Source organism: Mesoplodon mirus (genome assembly GCF_964341445.2).
Source record: "Mesoplodon mirus genome assembly, chromosome: 19".
Taxonomy (NCBI): Eukaryota; Metazoa; Chordata; class Mammalia; order Artiodactyla; family Ziphiidae; genus Mesoplodon; species Mesoplodon mirus.
Window position 1 is genome coordinate 51,990,917 of NC_138995.1, and position 19,586 is coordinate 52,010,502.

The following is a 19,586-nucleotide window of genomic DNA, read 5'->3' on the forward strand; positions in this document are numbered from 1 at the left end:
TGTGTATTCATGCCTGCAGTGTGCAGAATCTGTTCACACATCTCATGACGGCACACACGGGGCACTCGCTTCCACCCACAAAACGAGCCGGAGGGGTCCAGGAACCCCCTCACCCCGCCCCTGCCGGGCAGAGAACAACGGTTTGCGGGCCGCTACCCACGGCGTTAGAATGGAGTGCGAGGAGCTCAGGATCCTGCCTCAGGGGCCGAGGCCTGGGCCAAAAGGGGACCTCAGAGAGCACCTTCCTCGAGACTTGGCCACGGCCCAAAAGGAATCTATCTAACACGTGCATTCCAACACAGTTTTGAGTTCACGGCCGCGCGCAATGCGACGTGGGTGCAAGCTGCCAGGAAACAGTCTCCTTCACTGGGAGTTCCCACGCACTTCCCAAGGGCTGGAACTGGGCACGCGAGGCCCCGGAAAAGCTTAGCCCCGCCTCCTCGCCTCTAGAGGCGCCTGCGCACTGGGCTAGACTAGGTCTTTTCTCGCGCCGTTGTTTCTGCTCGGGTAGGGCGTATGCGCACGCGCTAACTGCGCCGCTGGGAAGAAGTCACGTGGCAGCCGGAAAGCGTGGCAGTAGCCTCCAGAGCTTCCCCACACCTTCACCGCTCGGGCTGGAGAGAAAACAAAGACGTAGTTTCCGTTTCCACCAGCTCTTCCTCTTCCAGTTCTCGAGGACGCAGTGCCGGCCGGGACTTCGGCTGCATCCCAGGTGTGGGAGGCGACAGCAGTCATGGCGATGTTCGAGCAGATGAGAGCGAACGTGGGCAAGTTGCTCAAGGGGATCGACAGGTCTGAGCCTGGTCGGAGGGAGCGCTTCTGGCCAAGAGGGGTGGAGGAGAGGGTTTTCTGGAGCCAGCAAGGGGTGGGATTTTTCAGTCATCCTGGAGGACATGTTTAAGGCAAGCACTGTAAAGGCCTAAAGGCAGGAGGTAGCCTTGCCTACCGCTCAGTCTCCCCCTCTTTAACTGCCTTAAGACCGCCCTCTCTGCTCCTCAGCTTTCCCTCCATCAGCCCCTCAGTTTCCTCTCTCAGTCTGTGTCTCTCAGTGCCTCTTTATCGTTCCCCCTTTTTTCCCTCATGTCATTCATTGAACACATGTTTACTAAAATCTACTCGGTCAGTTCTGGGCAATGCTGCGGACCAGAGGTGACCAAAAACAGCCAAAGGTCATGCTTTCATGCAGTTCCTAGTTCAGAGTCCAGGTAGACCAGACAATAGACAGCGATAGCCAGGAGTGGTCATAGCGGTGATGGGGGAAGCACAGGTAGATTGGTCGGGGCTGGGATGAGGGAAGCCAGGCAGGAGAGGATGGGGCTAGACCACAGTGGGGTTTGGGGACAGAAGGAAGGGGTGGGTGGCAAAGATGTCCAGGGGGCCAGGTATACAGGCTGCAAGGGCTGGTTGGCTGAGAGATTGAGGAGGCATCCTAGAAAAGGCCCCAGGGTTCTGACGGGGTTTAGAGGTTACGCTTAGGTCTGGGATGTGGATAAGCTTCAGTCGAGTTATAGAGCTGATTCATTATTTGAGTAGAGCAAATGGCCAGTGACAGATGTAGAGGGAGGAGCAGGCTACAGTGCCCTCCACCCCCCACCGGCTTCCATAGAGTGACGGGCCTCAGCTCTTGTCTCCTCTTTGCTTACCCATCTTGTTTCTCCTCTACTTTAGGTACAATCCTGAGAATCTGGCCACCCTGGAGCGCTATGTGGAGACACAAGCCAAGGAGAATGCCTATGATCTGGAAGCCAACCTGGCTGTCCTGAAGCTGTGAGTGTCTGCCTCCATTCCCACCCCCATGCCAGTAGCCAGCACTCCCAGCACTGGGTGGGGTGGGAGTTGGGGGTAGCCTGCAGGATGTGGCTTCGCTCTCTTTTTCAAAGTTGAAGTATAGTTGAGTTACAATGTTGTATTCGTTTCAGGTGTACAACATAGTGTTTGGATATTTTTATAGATTATGCTCCGTTTAAAGTTATTATAAAATATGTGTTATATTCTCTGTGTTGTACATTACATCCTTGTATCTTATTTATTTTATACATTGTAGTTTGTACCTCTTAATCCCCTATCTTCCCCTATTTTGCCACTCCCCCACCCCACTCCCCTCTGTTAAGCACTAACTTGTTCTCTGTACCTATGAGTCTGTTTGTTTTGTTGTATTCATTCGTTTGTTTATTTTTTAGATTCCACATTGAAGTGAAAGCATATGGTATTTGCCTTTCCTTGTCTGACTTACATCACTAAGCATGATATCCTCTAGGTCCATCCATGTTGTTGCAAATGGCAAATTTCCATTCTTTTTTTTTTAATGGATGAGTAATATTCCGTTGTGTGTATGTGTTTATATGTACCACATTTTCTTTATCCATTCATCTGTTGATGGACACTTAGGTTGCTTCCAGATCTTGGCTATTGTAAATGGTACTTCTCTGAACATTGGGGTGCATGTATCTTTCGAATTAGTGTTTTTATTTTCTTCAGATATATACCCAGGAGTGGAATTGCTGGATCATATGGTAGTTCTATTTTTAATTTTGGGGGGAAGCTCCATACTGTTTCCCATAGTGACTGAACCAATTTACATCACACTAACACCCTACGAGAGTTCTCTCTTCTCCACATCCTCGCCAATGCTTTGTTATTTGTTTTTTTTGATGATAGCCATTTTGACATGTGAAGTGATATCTCATTGTGGTTTTGATTTGCATTTTCCTGATGGTTAGCAATGTTGAGCATCTCTTCATGTGCCTGTTGGCCATCTGTATGTCTTCTTTGGAAAAACATCTATTCAGGTCTTCTGCCCGTTTGTTAATAGGGTTGTTTGTTTGTTGGTTGGTTGGTATTGAGTTGTATGAGCTCTTTATATATTGATATTTTGGATAGGATGTGGTTTCTCTTAATGTGCAAGACTAAGAAGCCAGAGAAGTTGGGGCTGGAAGAGGGATGGCTTTTAAAAAAAAAACACACATACAGGCTAGTACATAAAACGCATGTATAGTTTAACAAGCAATTATGAATGAACACCTATGTAATCACCATCCAAATTGAAAAACTGAGTGTTGTTAGCGCCCCTGGTCCGTTGCCCCATATGCTTTGTGCCAACCACTTTGACCCTGGTAACCACTCTCGTGGTGTGCTCTCACGGCCTGGCTTTATGTGAATTTACTGCATGTGCACGTACACACGCACACATACACACGCTTCCTGATTAGCTCAGTTCAGGTTTGCCTGCTTTGACCTTGACATAAGTGTAATTATACAGCTGGAGCTCTTCTGCATCTGGCATCTTCCACTTGGCCCGGGGTTTGTGAGCTCCATCCTTTTTCTGCGTGGCTGCAGTTTGTTTGTTGTCATTGCTGTATAGTGTTCCATGTGTGTCTGTGTCTTAATTATCTGCTCTCCTGTCAGTGGACGTTTGGGTTCTTCCTCCTCAGTGCTTTATTGACATACTACCAGACGTGTAATTTGTATAGCTTGCATAGCCTCAGTTTTGCCATCGATAAAATGGAGATAACGTCACTTGTATTTGTGAGGTTGTTTGGGTTGTTATTGGTGATAACCGCTGCTTGGTGAGTGCTCCCCACGTGGCAGCTGCTGTGCTGTAAGCTTTGTGTGTATTAACACACTTAGATGTGAGTTAATTGTGAGCTCAGTTGCCCTTGAGAGCTAGATATGGTTGCTATTGTCCCCTCTTGCAAGGGAGGAAACCGATGCACAGAGCATTTAAAATAAGTAATCCGCTAGTCCCCACCAAACAAACAAACAAACAAATAAGTAGTCCAGGGTCACTCAGCAGTGAAGTTTAAACCCAGGCAGTTGGCTCCAGAGCCTTGACCACTACTGCAGACTGCCTCTTATGTACTCATTTGTTTATGAATCACTCAACACTGTCTGCCGTACTGCCTGGTTGTGAGGATTAACTGTCCCCATCTACAGAGCAGGAAAGTAGGGTCAGGGAGGTTAAGGTCACACAGCCAGAGAGTGGTGTGGTTGGGGTCGGAGCCCAGGCGTGTCCAGCTCCCAGACTCTGGGCCGAAGCAGTGGGCAGCCTGTCTGGCACCTGGTGAGGCCCAGGGACCTGGAGACAACACTGCTACTGTGTCTCTTGTTCCCCTTCTCAGGTACCAGTTCAACCCAGCCTTCTTCCAGACCACAGTCACTGCCCAGATCCTGCTGAAGGCCCTCACCAACCTGCCCCACACCGACTTCACGCTGTGCAAGTGCATGATCGACCAGGCCCATGTATCCTTCCCATTTCCCGGGCTGGGTGTGGGGGAGGGGGCGGGGCAGGGTAGCTGAATTCATGGGGAAGTGGTCTGAGTTCAGCCACAGACACTGAGCTCTGAGCTTGGCCTGGTGCTGGCTGGGACTGGAGCACTGTGGAGGCTGAGGAAGGCCTGGCCCCCTGCCCTCACGGAGCTCACAGTCCAGTGGGGGACACCTGTCCTGTCGGTGACGGCCTGAAATAGTCAGGGCTTGGGGTTAGAGAGCACGAGGCACCTGAACCTGCCTGGATGCTAGGAAAGCTTACTGGAGGAGGGAACATATGAAAGATGAGGAATTAGGTGAAGTGGTAGGGAAGGGTGATCCAGGCAAAGGGAATAGTATGTAGGAAAGGAGGAGGAGAAGAGCTCGGTGCTGTTTTTCAGAGGCAGTAGAGGAAGTTTGGCAGAGCTGCGCCACAGAATTGGTCAAACTCAAAAAGGGCACTGGGGAGCCGTAGAAGGCTTTAAAGCTACAGAGTGATGTGGGTAGATTTATGCTTTAGAAAGATTCCCATGAGGCTTCCTAGCTGAGTAAAGACCACCAGGCAAAAGGCAGGAGCCCTGAAGAGCTAGATTGTCAGCTGAACTTCATTGTATGTAACCTCAGGGCCTGGCACAGTGTCTGGCACAGTGCTGGTCTTCAGTGAAGAAATACTGAGTGAAAAATCAATAAACTGGCCTGCTCACTGGTGGCTGGGCTGAGAAGTGTCTTCCTCATTGAACCTGCTCTGCCACGTGTGTCCATGGGAGCACCTGCCTTCTGAGAGACTGTCCACCTTCCCCAGAGGTCTGTTCCGGTGGCTTAAAAAAGGCACGTTGTCCACTGTTCAAAGTACAACAAAGTGTACAGTGAAAAAGCCAAGGCTTCCTCCCTCCCCATCCCACAGCCGCCTACTCCCCTCCCCGAAGACAGCAGTTGTTTGCAGTTCTTGGCTACCTTTCCACAGATACCCTACAGGTACATAAGTACAGGTGTTTATAGACACATATTCCTCCCCACCCAAATGGTGGGCTGTTACACACATCGTTCTGCATCTTGCTTTTTCCTTATCACAGTGTGTCTCATCGCTTTCTCCATGTCACTTCTATAAGAGGTGACTCGATCTCAGTGTGTGGAGCGGCCACAGTTGAATTGTCCCCATCACTGGGTCATTAGGGTGTTTCTCACTTTTGCCATTACGAGCGTGCTGCGGTGCACAGAAGATGGGCGGGCTGGCCTAGGGTCAGCAGCAGCCTCCTCAGGCTCCAAGGCCTTTTGCCCTTAACCCTTCCTCCCAGCAAGAAGAACGGCCCATCCGGCAGATTTTGTACCTCGGAGACTTGCTGGAGACATGCCACTTTCAGGCCTTCTGGGTAACTTCCCTTGGGTCCGTGGGCAGGGTGGTGACTGGGCCGCGTGGAAAAGACTGCTAAAACTCACAGCCATGCACATTTGTTGGCTGCCTCCGTGGCAGCGGGCCCTGTGCTCAGAGCTTTGCGTGTGTGGTCACATGGAATGGTCATCCTCACCCAGAGCCAGGACTCCCAGGTCCTCTCCTCTGCCCGCAAAGCTCAGGAGCGTGCTCGTGCTCGTGCGGGCGCGCTCTCTCTCTCCCCACCTCCTCCCCCCTCCCCCCTCCCCCCTCTCTCCCCCTCTCTCCCTCCACCTCCCCCCACGTTCTTCCAGTAAAAGTCCTCCATCCTCTAAATACTCTTCCCCTTTTCTTGTTCTAACTGAGCCTGGCCTCCCACTCCTGCAGCTTCCCAAGTGGGAGGCCAGGTGGCCTCCTAGCTTCTCACTGCCACCCCCAGACCCATCTCCCCTCCCCCAGCCCCCAGCCCCGAAGCGCCTGCGATAGCACTTCCTGCCCCACTTTGTTGGTATCAGCACCCCCCTGCCCGCCCCCCATGACCGCTCCTCATTTTTGTGAAGAATTTAGCTCACTGCCACTCTTTACCACTCCTGTCTTTATTCTTAGATACTTGAAAGGGCACATCCGTGATCCTTCCACCACCCTGACTTCTCAGTTTCCGGATTTCTTGTCCTCCCCATTTTCCGAGCCCCTCACTCCCAGTCACATCCTAGACCAGTTCTCAGCACACTGGACCCCTGAGGAATTAAAAAAAACAAATACTAACAAGTGAATCCTGCCTTCACAGAATCTGATGTAACTGGTCCAGGCATGGTCTAGGCTTAGGGATTTTAAACACATCCTTGGTGATTCTGATCGCCCGGCTAAGGCTGGGAGCCACCGGCCTGTACTCGTCTTCACCAGTAACGGCCTCCTCTTCTGCCCATGAATGTCGAACGTTTCCACCCTCCGACCACTTCCTCCTCGCTTCCCAGCTCGCCCCCGTGAGGTCAGGTCTCCGACCCGACATTCTTGGGCCTGGCCAGCAGCCCCAGTCCTCTGTTCTGCTTCCTCCTTCAGCACAAGGCGCGCACTCCTCCCCTCGACACCCGTGTCTCAGGGGATGCTCCAGGCTGGAGAAGACCCAGCAAGCGACCCAGACCCACTCTTCAGCTCCTCCTGGCCTGGGGCCTTGCTTCCCTCCCCCTCGCCTGGACAGCTCTTCACAGCTGCCCATCGCCACCGCTTTCTCCCCACCTCAGCTTACGATCGGGCTTCTCATTTCATGGGAAAATAGAAGCAGCCAAAGCAGAACTTCCTGCCCCTGGCCAGGCGTCTACTGGCAGCTGACGGAGCACTTTTCTCTTTTCGTGGGCGACCTGTCCCTCCTCCTGTCGCAGGCACCCCTGCTCTGGCGCACTGACCCCCTTCCCTCTGGCCCACTCAGCAGCATCACCCCAGCCGTTCTCCCCAGTCTCTGATAGCAGCAAACTTGGCCTTCCCACACTGTTTCTGTCACCACGGAGCACGTCCACCCCGCAGTGAGTTCCAGCCTAAAAAAGAGAATGCTCCCTGGACCTCCACGCTCCCCACCAGCTCTGCCTCCCCCCCCCCCCCCGCTTCCTCTTCTCCCCTTCCAGCCACGCTCCCGGCTGGGGCACTGGCCGGCCCAGTTTGCCCAGGGCTTTCCTGGTTTTCAAGCTGAAAGTCTCACATCCCAGGAAACCCTCAGTCTCCGTTGAATCGGGGCTGTCGGTCGGCCCGCCCCTGGGCCACGTTGCCTGTGCTCAGCCTCCCCTCTCCCCCTGCTCACTTGAACTCACGCCGTTCAGTGCATTCAGGCTCTTAGACCAAGCCTCTGCCCCCGCAACCCACGCGCAGGCCGTGGAACCACTCTTGTTGAGACCCACAGTGACGTCCCCATTGCTAGGTCCGGTAGGAAGTTCTCAGGCCCCGGCTCAGCTGCCAGGCCAGCGTCTCTTGGCCTCCGGGACAGCTGCTCTCCTGGCTTTCCTCCCGCCACACCGGCTGCTCCTTCCTGTTTTCCGTGCAGGTTCCTCATTTCTCTCTGAGGTTGGGGGGCTCCCTGGCTGGGAAGGTGGCATTTGAGCAGAGGCCTGAAGAAGGTGGGAGTGGTAGTTGTGGGGGAGGAGAGTTCCAGCCCCCAAGGCAGCCAGCGCAGAGACCTTGAGGTGGGCGGGTGTCTGGAATTTCTAAGGGGCAGCGAGGAGCCCCTGTGGCTGGAGTGAGGGGGTGAGTGGGAGGAGGTGGCGGGCAGATCCTGGGGGGCCTCGTGGGCTGTGGTAGGACCGTTGCCCTCTTCTCGGAGATGGGAGCCAAGAGGAGGTGGGTGAGTGTAGGTAGCTAATCTGCATCTGTCTCCTCTCTTGGGACTGTGGTTTCTGCCTGCCAGGTTCAAACCCCAGCTCTGTGACTTTGGGCAAATCACTTAGCTGCTCTGAGCTTTGATTTCCTCATCTCTAAAATGGGCAAGGGACTTCCCTGGCGGTCCAGTGGTTAAGTCTCTGTACTTCTACTACAGGGGGTGCGGGTTCGATCCCTGGTCAGGGAACTAAGATCCCACATGCCACGTGGTGCAACCGGAGAGAAAAATAAAATGGGCAAAAAAACAGCCACTGTTTCATCATAAGGTTGCACACAGAATAAGGGCCGGCACGTGGGGTGAGTGCTGGGGTGTTCACTGCTGTCATTGTCAGTGTTAGTATTCCTGACATTATTGATGTTAATGTTATGTCAACATTGTAAATCCCCTCCCAGCAAGCCCTGGATGAAAACATGGACCTCTTGGAAGGTATAACTGGCTTTGAAGACTCTGTCCGAAAATGTAAGTCCCTCTCTGAGCTTGGGCTCCCTGCTGCGGGGGAGGGAGTGGCAGCAGGGTCCTGGGGGTAGCCCTTCATCATCTTCGTCCCTAATTCCCACAGTTATCTGCCACGTTGTGGGCATTACTTATCAGCACATTGATCGCTGGCTGCTGGCCGAGATGCTCGGGGATCTGACAGGTGAGGCCCCCTCTGGGTCCCTAGTGCCCGTTCAGGAGGTTGGGAGTGAGGAGGGCGGTGGGCCTCAGCCAGCTTCTCAGATGGGCCCACCCCTGCCTCACCAGGTCATTATTGAAGGCCCAGGGAGGGAATAAGGAATTAGCATAAAATGTTCCCTTCCTTGGCGGGGATCCTATGGCATCCATTCATTTATTCTGCTTAAATTAATTGAACGCCTACTCTGTGTTCAAGGCCCTGGGGCCACGGCAGTGAACAACACAGAATGACTCAGATTCGTTCTCGTGGAGTTGGCAAAGCAGATGACAAATGAAGATGTACATGTCCAGTGGGAATTCATGCATGACAGCCCCTAGAGAGGGCTGGGGCGGGCGAGGGGCGGGGGGACAGGAGGCACGTGGAGGTGAGGAGGTGCAGCATCTGAATGGTTACTCAGCCCAGTGAGGCGGGCAGAGCAAATGTGAGGATCCTGTGTGCTCACAGAGCAGCCAGGAAGCCCTAGGCTGGAGCAGGGTGAGCGAGGGGGCGGAGCTGAGGGCGGAGAGGTGGTGGTGGGAGGGGCTTCAGATACCGAGGAGCCTCCTGCCTGAGGAGGCCTTTACCCTAGGTGAGATGGAGCCACTGGAGGGTCTGAGCAGAGAGGGACCTGATCAGATTTATGTTTTTAAAGATCCCTCCAAGGGCTTCCCAGGTGGTGCAGTGGTTGAGAGTCCGCCTGCCGATGCAGGGGACACGCGTTCGTGCCCCGGTCCGGGAGGATCCCACATGCCGCAGAGCGGCTAGGCCCGTGGGCCATGGCCGCTGAGCCTGCGCGTCTGGAGCCTGTGCTCCGCAACGGGAGAGGCCGCAACAGTGGGAGGTCCGCATACCACACACACACACACAAAAGGTCCCTCCAAAAAGAAAAAAAAATGTGTGTGTATTTGCTCATTTTGCAAAAAGAAACGCAAGAAGGAAAAATAAAAGAACTAAGGAAAATGGTTACTCCCTGGGGAGCGAGAGTGAGAACGGGGAGGAGGGTGGCGGGTTGGGAGAGAGATTTCTCTGAGTACCGTCTTGGATAGTTTTGCCTTTTGAGCCAGGTGGGTTTTTTGTGGGATGTTTGTTTGTCTTCAGTGGAAGCTAACTTTTAGTGGGCGCTTTGCGTCAGGCACTATACTAAGTGCTTTACCTCGGATAGATGTTTTACATATTTAAAAGTGAAATTAAATCAAAAGGGGATGAAACAACCCTTAGAAATGAATGTAAAGAGAAACAGATGAATAATAGTCATGCAGAAAAGAGTTATTTCAAGGAACAGAGCACTTCTCTGGCTGGACAACCTTACAGGCATATTTTCTAAAGGCAAAAAACAGTTGCAAAGAAATGCTTAAACCTGGTGCCATAAGCTTATTGTTAGTGGTAACGATGACATCCTAATTTTGAAGCCATTTCATGTAGATTGTGGGGAAGGGCAGATAGGTACCCTGCTGTCATTAGGAGCCGAGCTTCGAACTGGGAGAGGTAAATCGAAAATGAAAGGAGGCTAAGGCAAAAGCCCTGTAATGGGAAGGATGCGAAGGCTAAAAGGCTCCCTCTGGCTGCTGTTCGGAGAATGAACTGTAGAAGCACCAGGCTGGCAGCAGGAGACCAGGTCGGCTGAAGGCAGGGAAGGAGGACACCTTGGCCCCCCAGTGCTGTGGGATCAGAGTGCGCAAAGCCCCTGTGCTGCTGTGTCCCCTGCAGACAGCCAGCTAAAGGTGTGGATGAGCAAGTACGGCTGGAGCACCAACGAGTCGGGCCAGATCTTCATCTGTAGCCAGGAAGAGAGCATTAAGCCCAAGAACATCGTGGAGAAGATCGACTTTGACAGTGAGTGGTGGCCTGAGGCCTCAGGCTGTAGGCCTGAGGAGGTGCCCTTTGACAGACCAGGGCTGGGGCCCCAAAGGACCCAGGTAAATAAGTTCTGGTTCAAGGCCAGGAAATTGGCATCTGCCAGACTCCTCTGACCTCTTCGGTCCCAGGCCGCCTGCCCAGGGAGGGATGGCAGAGGATGCTGGGTGTCCTCCCCTGGAATTCTGGGTACTGTATCCTGCCCTGAAGCACTCAGTAAGAAAGACTTCCTGGGGTTTGGAGGGGCCTTGCAGGGTGTCCCCGCACCTTCACTGATCCCAGGGCTCTCGGGGCCTCAACCAGGAAGTGCAGGCTCTGTGGTCCGGCTAGCTGGGTGGGATCTTGGTTCTTTATTTCATAGCTGTGTAACTTTGGGCAAGAGATTTTTACCTCTCTGTGCCTTGGTTTTCTCACGTATTAAGTGGGGATGATGGCACCAATGATTATAACAAACACTGTGTAGTTTTTTACACTTTTCAAGTCATTGGTCCTCAGGTCACCCCCGTAAGGTAGGCGCCATTATTGTAAGTAACTGAACACCACCACGATAGGCACCTCACGGAGGTGTGAGTGTGAAGCGAGGCAGTCCACACGCACCACTTAGCAAGGAACCAGTCTCACAGCTCACGGAATGTTACCCTTGTCACCATCACGTATACATTACCTAACACAGACTCCACTGGCTGCTCAACTGGAGCAAATTTGCTGTTCCATTAGCACACGCTCTCTCACCTTTGCGCTGGGTGGATGCCCTGGAGTGAGAGAGAACCGGAGGACAGGGAAGGGCTGCTTCCTTAGGCCCTGGGTCTCCTCCCTGCCCTCTTGAGTGTGATTCTGGTGTTTTAAAGATACGGACTGGTACGGTGTAGCCTCTGAGTACAAACAAAGTTGCTCCTTAATCGAGAAACAAGATTGAGCGGGCAGTCATCTCCACATGTGGGGGCTGTGGACCCTCACTGGAGCAAAGGGTTCTGCAATGAGGAGATGCAAGTTCAGTGCTCAGAGTGTCTTGCAAACAGTACGAAGTAAATGTCACTATGCTGGTGCTGATGGTAGCAGGCCGCACTTACTTAGTAACAGGCATTGTTCTAAGGCCATCATTTAATCCCACAGGGTAGATGGTTCTTACAGGCGGGGAACTGATGCTTAGTGACTTGCTTGAGGTCACCCCCGCCCCCTGCCCCCAGTACAGGGTAGAGCCGCGACTTGAACCTAGGCCTCCTTGTTCCAGACTCCAGACTTTTAACTCTACTGCCTTTGTGATGGCGACTCAGGGGGTTTGTGATCATCTGTCCCTAAACAATCATGGGCGCTGCGGTTGGTGGCTAGAGGTTCGTCTCCCATTCTGCTCACGTTGACCCTGGCCTTCCCTTTCAACAGGTGTGTCCAGCATCATGGCCTCCTCCCAGTAACTTTGCAGGCGTTTAATAAAGACTTGTTGACTTCTTAGCCCTGTTATCTTCTTGTTGGCTTCCTGACTCTGCCCCTCTCCCACCGGGGGAACAGGCCTCCTTGCATGGCCCTGTGCTGGGGCCACCTCTGTTCTGGCTGCCCACACCCACGTCCACCAGCAGCCAAGCTTCCTTTGATCTCCTCCTCTGCCCGGACCCAGCAACTGACCTCCATCACCACCTTCCTGACCTGTCAGGTCACAAGTGGAGGGCACGCAGCCGTGAGTCAGCAAGGAGGGTGTGAATGGGCTGTGGGTGAGTCAGCAAGGAAGAGGGTGTGAATGGGATGTTGGAGCCCAGCCCTGCACCTGGGGCCAGCTTGGGCTGCCCTGTCCTCCTGAAAACCCAGGCGAACAGGTGTGGCCACTGGGTTCCTGGTGAGGGAGAGGCACCAGCTTTGCCCTTGGCCCTCACAGATGCAGCCACTAGTGGCCCTGAGGCAGTGGCTGGAGGAGTGAGTTGGGTGGGGGGATTCTGGCTGCTTGCTCAAGCGGTTTTGTGTCCTTGCATTCTGTTCCTCAGTTTCCTCATCTGTGAAAGGGGGAGAATAATGCACCCTTGTCAGAATCATGAGGATTCTGTGAGCTCTGGCCAGTAAATTCCTCAGATCAGGACCTAGCCTGTTTTTGGCGCTTAGAAAACTGGAGTCGTTAATTTCAGAGTCAGAAGAGTTTGTCCCCAGTGTTGCAAACTAGTCCCCAGCACTCTTCTGTTTGGTGAGACTTTATAAGAAAATAGGGATTTGAGGCCAGGCCATTCCACCCCTACCCCATGCCAAGTCCCAGCCTATAGTGGCCAGGCCTAGCACACGTCACATGATCCTTAGTTGGGTTGGTTATTTGCATTTTGCAAAGTATTCCAGATATTCTGGCAGAGTGACCTTAGGTTGGTTATTCGCATTTTATAAGGTATTCCAGACTTTCAGGCGGAGTGACTTTGGGCGGGTGTCTTCACCTGTGAGCCTGTTGCCTGCAGGAAGAGGGAGTGGGGACAGCAGTGACTGGGGAAAATGGAGGAAATCAAATGCCACAGTAGATGCACATCCCTTTACATAGACTGCTGGTGCCCCTGAGGGAGCACCTCATTCTCAAATGACGGTATGTGTGGACTCTGCCCACGGAAAGGGCAGGTGAGCCTGTGCTGCCAGCCTTCCCAGCCCTCCCCACTTGCCAGCACTCACACCGATCGTTCTCTGAGGGCCCTGACTTGGGGAGCCAGGGCCAGACGGGACACCCTTGCCCTGGGATCAGACCTGAGCAGGATCCAGGAACTAGGGCATGCCCAAACGCTGGGGACAAAGGGTGCTTTTGCAGCTCAGGAATTGGGAGCTAGCTCTAAGGGGGGTAGGAGGAGGGGAGACAGGGATGCTGTTACCCACCCATTTGGTTGTGTGAGTCAGCAAAAGGCACCCGTTCTGGGTGGGCACACTCCCACTCACCCACGTAGCACTTGCTCTTGTGTAGGGTACAATGGGCCATGGCCACCCTCCAGGGGAGGAGGAAATGACCTTTCTCTGTTTTGGAAGCCACAACTTGTCCTGCTTTGCCAACCTGCTTTTGCTCCAGGAGGATCATCCTTTGAGCAGCTAAGAGGCCTGGCTCTGCAGAACGACTGAGTTCAAACACCAGCCTAGTGACCTTTGGGTGTGTTAGTCAACCCCTCCGTGCCTCAGTTTTACAGCTGGGGAGAGTACCCACTTCAGTCATTGCTGTGAGTTAATGCACTCAACTTGTCACCTGTCATGGTGGCTCCGGCTTAGGGCTGCTGTTTCAGCTGCTTCCACAGTCACCTCTAGACATCCCAGGACCTGTTCATGTTCCTACCCTGAGAGGATGCAGCCCTCTCTCCTTTGTTTCATCGAAGTAGCATTAATAATGGAATACAGCATTTATTTGTTTTAATTCAACATTTATTTATTTAATTTATTTTTTTGACCGTGAGGCTTGTGGGATCTTAGTTCCCTGACTAGGGATTGAACCTGGACCACAGCCATGAAAGTGCCGAATCCTAACCATTAGACTGCCAGGGATTTCCCAGTAATGGGATACAGCATTTAATAAGTTCTGACTGAAGTCTTGAGAACTCCAAGAAATGGTGATGTGGAAATGGTGAACCTAATGCCAGGGCCCACTGGCCATACCCTTTCACTCGGGGATCTCTCCCTCTTGCCTGCTGCACCTTGACCGTCCATAAACAGTAGCTATTATTACTGCACTGTCCATGGATGGCTGCTGGGAAGTGGCCTCAAAGCTGGCAATTAAAAGGAGCCTTTAATTTAAACCTCATTGGCTGGGGACATCGACATCCACTTCATCTCTGAGCCCTTGGTCTGGGAGGTTTCTCAGTGTCAACCGGGAGCACGCAGGGAGGGGCAGATGGCCCATTGAGTGGCCTTTCCCTGCCCAGCGAGCCCAGCACAAGAGTCCTGGGCTCGTTTTGCAGGTTAGGCAGGAAGAGGGTGCTTTGCCCCAACCCAGACCCAGCCCAAACCAACTTTGGAAACAGCCAACACCCGCGTCTTTGGCCAGGTCATGGCATTACCTGGGAAAGTGGGCTGCCACCTAGGCATCATCCCCTTCCTTTGCTTGCCCTTGGATCTCTTCGAGTGCCTTTGAGAGAGGAGAGGAGAGATCCTGGTAGCTCCCATAACTTGGAGAAGCTGTGTCTTCTAATCCCCATCCCCAGCAGATGACTGCAACACAGTCCTTTTGTATTGCCGGTCAGGCTCTGCTTCAGTCAAACCCTTACCTTCTTACCTTCCCTAACACCCACCCATTCCCCTCAAGGTTGCTCTAGGTCCAAAACCTAGAGCCATCTTGAGTCTTGATTCTTTGCTCTTTCCCACCCCTGCCTCCCACCCCCATCAAATTCATGACACTAAGTCTTGGAGGCTCCACTTGCCCACATCCTCCCACTGCCTCTCCTCCTCAGCACTCTCCTCCTTCACCCTCTTGTCTGTCTGTGTCAGTACCATCGCAGCAGCCTCCCCACTGGGCTCCCTGAACTCACTCCACCTTCTACAGTTTGTTCCCCTTGTGTGGCCAGACAGACCCTATGGACAGTTGAATCAGACCCCACCCCTGCTTGCAGTCCTCTCCTAACTTACCATTGCACTTAGAATAAAATTCATTATATGTCCCCACTGCACTTAGAATAAAATCAAAACTTCTTTTCAGGCAAAAAATAGTAAAAAAAAAAACCCCAAAAACAAAACTCCTCAGATTCTTCAGTATGGTTTTAAGCCTATTCATTCATCTGGGATTTATTAAGCTTCTGTCTTGTGCCAGACACTGCTTCAGGGGCTAGAGATACAGCAGTGACCAAAACAAAAGATCCTCACCATTCATGGGCTGACATTGTTGGGAAAGAGTCAAATAAACATGATAAATAAACCAGTCATGTAGTATATTAAATGGTGATCAGTATTCTGGAAAGAATAAAGCTGGGAAGGTGTGGGATGCTATTTATGAAAAGGTGGTCAGGGGAGGTCTCACGAGGTGATATTTCCGCTGATCTGCAGGAGAGGAGGCTGTGAGCCCTGGGGATCCAGTATCTGGGGAAAGTGTTCCAAACAGTGGTAACAAGGTATCACCGTATACAAAGGCCCTGAGGCTGGAGCGTAGTACCTGGTGTGTTGGAGGAACAGCTAGGAGGCCAGCAGTGTGGCGGGAGCTCAGAGAGGAGGGGGAGAGTGGGAGGTGAGCTGGGATAAGAATGGGGACCAGGATGACCAGGACGTGGAAGACCTTGTGGGTTTGGCTGAGGCCCCAGGAGTCTCGGTTATTTCAAAAGCTGGGCTGGGCTGCACCAGGGCAAGGAAGACTCCAGCAACCTTTCCTCCTTTCCTTGACTTTGACACGTGGCACCAAAGGAAGGTTCTGAGCAGGGAGGGAGGAACTTGATCTGACTCAAGTGTTCACAGGCTCCTTCTGACTCCTTGTGAGAAGGAGAGTTGGGAGGTGAGTGGAGGAGCAGAGAGATGGTGAGGACGCTACTGGAGTGGTCCAAGCGAAGACAAGGCGAGGCTGGACAGGACCAGGGCGTGGCCGTGGGGGAAAGGGGAAGTGGGTGGATTCCGTACATGCTCTGAAGATGGAACTGACAGAATTTCCTGAGGAACTGGATGTGGGGTGTGAAGACAAAGAGAAGCCAAGGAGGACTGCAAGCTTTGTTGCCTGCACAGCTGGAAGGATGGAGGCGCCATTGACTGGGATGGGGATGACTGTGGGGTGACCAGGTCTGAGAGGAAGATGAGGAGCTCAGCTTTGGATATTTACACTTGACATGCCTCAATGTAGCAATGTCATTTATCTGTATTTATTTATTGTTGCGCCACCCCCCCCAATATTAGCCACTTGAGAACTAATCACATTTATCATGCTCAGCACCATATCACCAGCACCCAAGAACAGGGCCTGGCACACCAGTAGGTGCCCAATAAATGTTTGTTGAGTGAATGAAGATAGACAAGTCCAAAAAATCCTCTACCTTCCCCGTCAGCCAGTATCTATTCCAGTCTACCTAACTCCCATGTTCATTTCGTGAATCCCTCAGATGTTTGTTCAAATGTTCTCCTTCTCCGCAAAGGCTACCCTGAGTACTTCGTTTACGTGCCAGCTCTGCTTGATTTTTCTCCATAACACTTACCCCTTGTAATATATATGTACTTAAAATTTTGTTTGTTGTCTCCCTTCACTAGAAGGTAGTTCCATGAGGCCAGGGAGTTTTGTCTATCTTGTTTACTGGCAACGCACACAGTAGGCGCTTAATAAATATTTGTTAAATTTCTGTTACTGAATGGGAATACACGCCACGCCTCAGCAGGTTCAAGCCTGATGTCGAGACGCGCCTTACGAATCATCCATGCTCTGGCCCCGCCCACACGCGGAGGCCGCGCGCGCTCACGCGGGAGAGGGGGCGCGGCTCGTCCATGAGCTGAAGGGCCGAGGGGAGGTGCACTCTGCGCAGGCTCCGAGCTCTCCGAGGCGGGGTTTCAGTGCTTTTTGGCACAGGAGGCGCGCGCGCGAGAGAGGGCGGCGGCGGCGGCGCGGTGCGCAGGCGCAGCGAGCAGTGCGCAGGCGTCAGCGGAGGGCGGGCTGAAGCAGCTGAAGCGGCGGCGGTAGCGGCGGCGGCGGCGGCTCGGGCAGAGGGGCGGGAGCAGAGGCGGGAGCAGACGGGCTCGGGAGAGGCAGCGGAATGGTGGACTACCACGCGGCGAACCAGCCGTACCAATACGGCCCCAGCAGCGGGAGCAATGGCGCCGGCGGCGGGGGTAGCATGGGCGACTACATGGCCCAGGAGGACGACTGGGACCGGGACCTGCTGCTGGACCCGGCCTGGGAGAAGCAGCAGCGCAAGGTGCGCGGCCCGCGGGCCGAATGGGCTGGAGGGGGGGCTTCCGAGGGAGGCTGGGGGCCGGAAAGGGGCTGGGAGGTCCTGAGACGGAATTGGAGGGTCTGTGATGAGAACTGGGCGTCCTGGGAATGAACCGGCGGGTCTGGGAAGGGGTTTAGAGTCCTGAAGAGGAGTTGCAGAACTTGAGCAAGGAATTGGGAGTCTGAAAAAATAATTGGCGGCTGAGTAGGGAATATGGAAATCTAAAACAAGGAATCGGGGAGCCCGATGAAGGAATTGGAGGGTCTGGGCGGGGAATTGGGGGAAACCGGCGAGATGATTGGAGCCTCTAAAATGGAATGGGGTCTGAGGCGGGACTGGTGGGTCAGGATGGACTGGGGGGTGTTCAGAGAGAAACGGAGGAGTCTGGAATTTGTGGGTCAGGATCGAATTAGGCATCGGGGGAGTCTGAAGAGCTCGAGTATGGAGGGGGTTATTTGGATTGCGGAATCCTCTGAAGAGGGTTGGAATTGTGGGAGCCCCGGGTTGGGGGACTTCTAAAGGGATGAAGATTCTGGAAGTCTGAAGATGGAGTAGGGGTACCAAGGAAGGGATTATGAAGTCTGAAGAGTAGTGGGAGGACTGGGGAGACTGGGGAGGTGGAAGGAGGAGAGGGTCTGAGGAAAGAAGTGGGTGTGAAAGGACCCGGAGCTTGGGGGGGGGCGGTGAGGACGGGGAGGGCTGCTAAGGAGTTCCGGGACTCCGGGTCTGAAGGGAGAAGTTAGGGAGCTGTGAATAAGAGGATTTGAAGGAGGTGAGATTTATTTGGGGTGCGCTGTTCTACAGGGAAGAGGAGAAGATTGGGAGATAGGAAGAAGAGGAATATGATGAGGTCGAGACCTCATTGATGAGGAGAGGCCGAAGGGGGGGTACAGAGAGTATCTGGAGTGCTTTGAGGAGGGGATCTGAAGAACTGATGGAACGTAGACAAAGCTCAGCAAAGGGCTGGCGGCGCCGGAGGCTAAGGTAGCCTGGACAAGGTGAGGATGGCGGGAGAGAATGAGCGGAATGGCGGATGGTGGGAGGGAGGTTAGAGTAGTAATGAAAGTCTCATTAGAAAGGGAGTGTGTGATGGATAGACTGAGAAAGGAATTTGGGGGTGGGGGCTTCTGGACATGCAGTCCCGGGACTGGAGAGAGTGTGTGTATTGTGAAGGGAGAATAAATTGTTTGGGGAGGAAGAGGTGAGAGTGTCCAGAAGAATTGTGTCTTTTGGGGGTGGTGGTGAAGAGCTCTTTCTAAAGCAGGGTCTGTTTTCAGGTGGCATGTTGAGAAGGTGGGGTGTGTGTGTGTGTGTGTGTGTAATCCAGGATGGTTGAGAGGGGAGAGCACCAAGCTGATAGAAGAGAGGGTTTGAGTGTGTGCAGCAAAAGCTAAAGAAAGGAGGGTGTTGGGTGGGTGTGTGTGTTGGGAGGGGGCTGTTTAAAAGTGTTGCGTGTGAAGAGGGTGGGAGGTGCTTGCACTTAGAGACATTTAACACATTCCGGAGATCTGAATTTTCTTCCTAGGTTTGTTGTCAGCTCTGTGGCCTTGAGAAAGACCCTTGATCTCAGGGCAGTCCTGTCATCTGTGAAATGAGGAGGGGTCGAAGGGGGCCCTTCTGTGATTCTACAAGGACGGATGTGTGTGATGTTGGGACTTCGGGATGGTAGCTTTGGTGGAGCTTCCTCAGGATCATGGGGGCCAACTCAGGCAAGGGGCTTGAGTGGCGAGTGTGGCTGGAAGCCTCTTGAGGGTGTGAGTTGGTGCTTTGGGGGCTCTGTGCAGGCAGCCCAGTGTGGAGGGGAAAGGGTGAAGGGAGCAGCTGTTCCAGGCAGCCTGGGGTGGAGCCTGGCATGACCTTGGGTAAATTACCAACCTCTGCTTGAATTTCCTCATCAGTAGTTGGGGGGGGCGGGTGGTGGCTTGATGGTGGTGTCCTTATCTGTTGCCCCACCTTCCTCCGGGTGGGCAGGTTGAGATAATCTGACATAAAATTCTTTTTGAGGGGAGAGACCTAGCCTGCAGTCTCAACAGTAATTTATTGCCGGAGGCAGTGCCGGGCTGGAAAAGGTTAAGAGTTGCCAAGAGACTTGGAAAGTTGGGAGGGGAACAGGGGGCCACAAGGTTGTTTTTGAGCATGTCTGGGATCTGTCTTCTCCAGCTCCAGGTGCTTGGGGAGAATGAACTTCGGAACATTTTTACTCAGGTGGTGGGAGTGGGGACCTTCCCTTTCCCTCCCTTCCTGACTTCTACGACTCCCAGAGTGACTCCCTTT

At 53.2% G+C, this 19,586-nt stretch overlaps 2 protein-coding genes across 2 annotated transcripts in view; both read left to right on the forward strand.

Moving 5' to 3' along the window:
• Positions 1–560: 560 nt before the first annotated feature.
• Positions 561–11,934, forward strand: EIF3K (eukaryotic translation initiation factor 3 subunit K). Its single transcript, XM_082606190.1, has 8 exons — positions 561–792; positions 1,669–1,767; positions 4,119–4,239; positions 5,541–5,615; positions 8,372–8,438; positions 8,539–8,616; positions 10,339–10,464; positions 11,866–11,934. Exons 1-8 carry the CDS (start codon positions 734–736, stop codon positions 11,895–11,897), a joined length of 657 nt encoding a protein of 218 aa, XP_082462316.1. The 5' UTR covers positions 561–733; the 3' UTR covers positions 11,898–11,934.
• Positions 11,935–17,067: 5,133 nt separating this feature from the next.
• ACTN4 (actinin alpha 4) overlaps positions 17,068–19,586 on the forward strand; it is a 72,870-nt gene continuing 70,351 nt past the window's right edge. Inside the window, exon 1 of the mRNA XM_082608024.1 lies at positions 17,068–17,294. Within this exon, the coding sequence (XP_082464150.1) occupies positions 17,133–17,294 (162 nt within the window). The 5' untranslated portion in view covers positions 17,068–17,132. The remainder of the gene's footprint in view (positions 17,295–19,586) is intronic.

Coding starts and splice junctions, on each gene's coding strand:
- EIF3K (XM_082606190.1), top strand. CDS start 734: ATGGCGATGTTCGAGCAGATGAGAGCGAACGTGGGCAAGTTGCTCAAG. Junction 8,617..10,338: donor GATGCTCGGGGATCTGACAG/GTGAGGCCCCCT, acceptor TGTCCCCTGCAG/ACAGCCAGCTAAAGGTGTGG. Junction 10,465..11,865: donor GGAGAAGATCGACTTTGACA/GTGAGTGGTGGC, acceptor CCCTTTCAACAG/GTGTGTCCAGCATCATGGCC.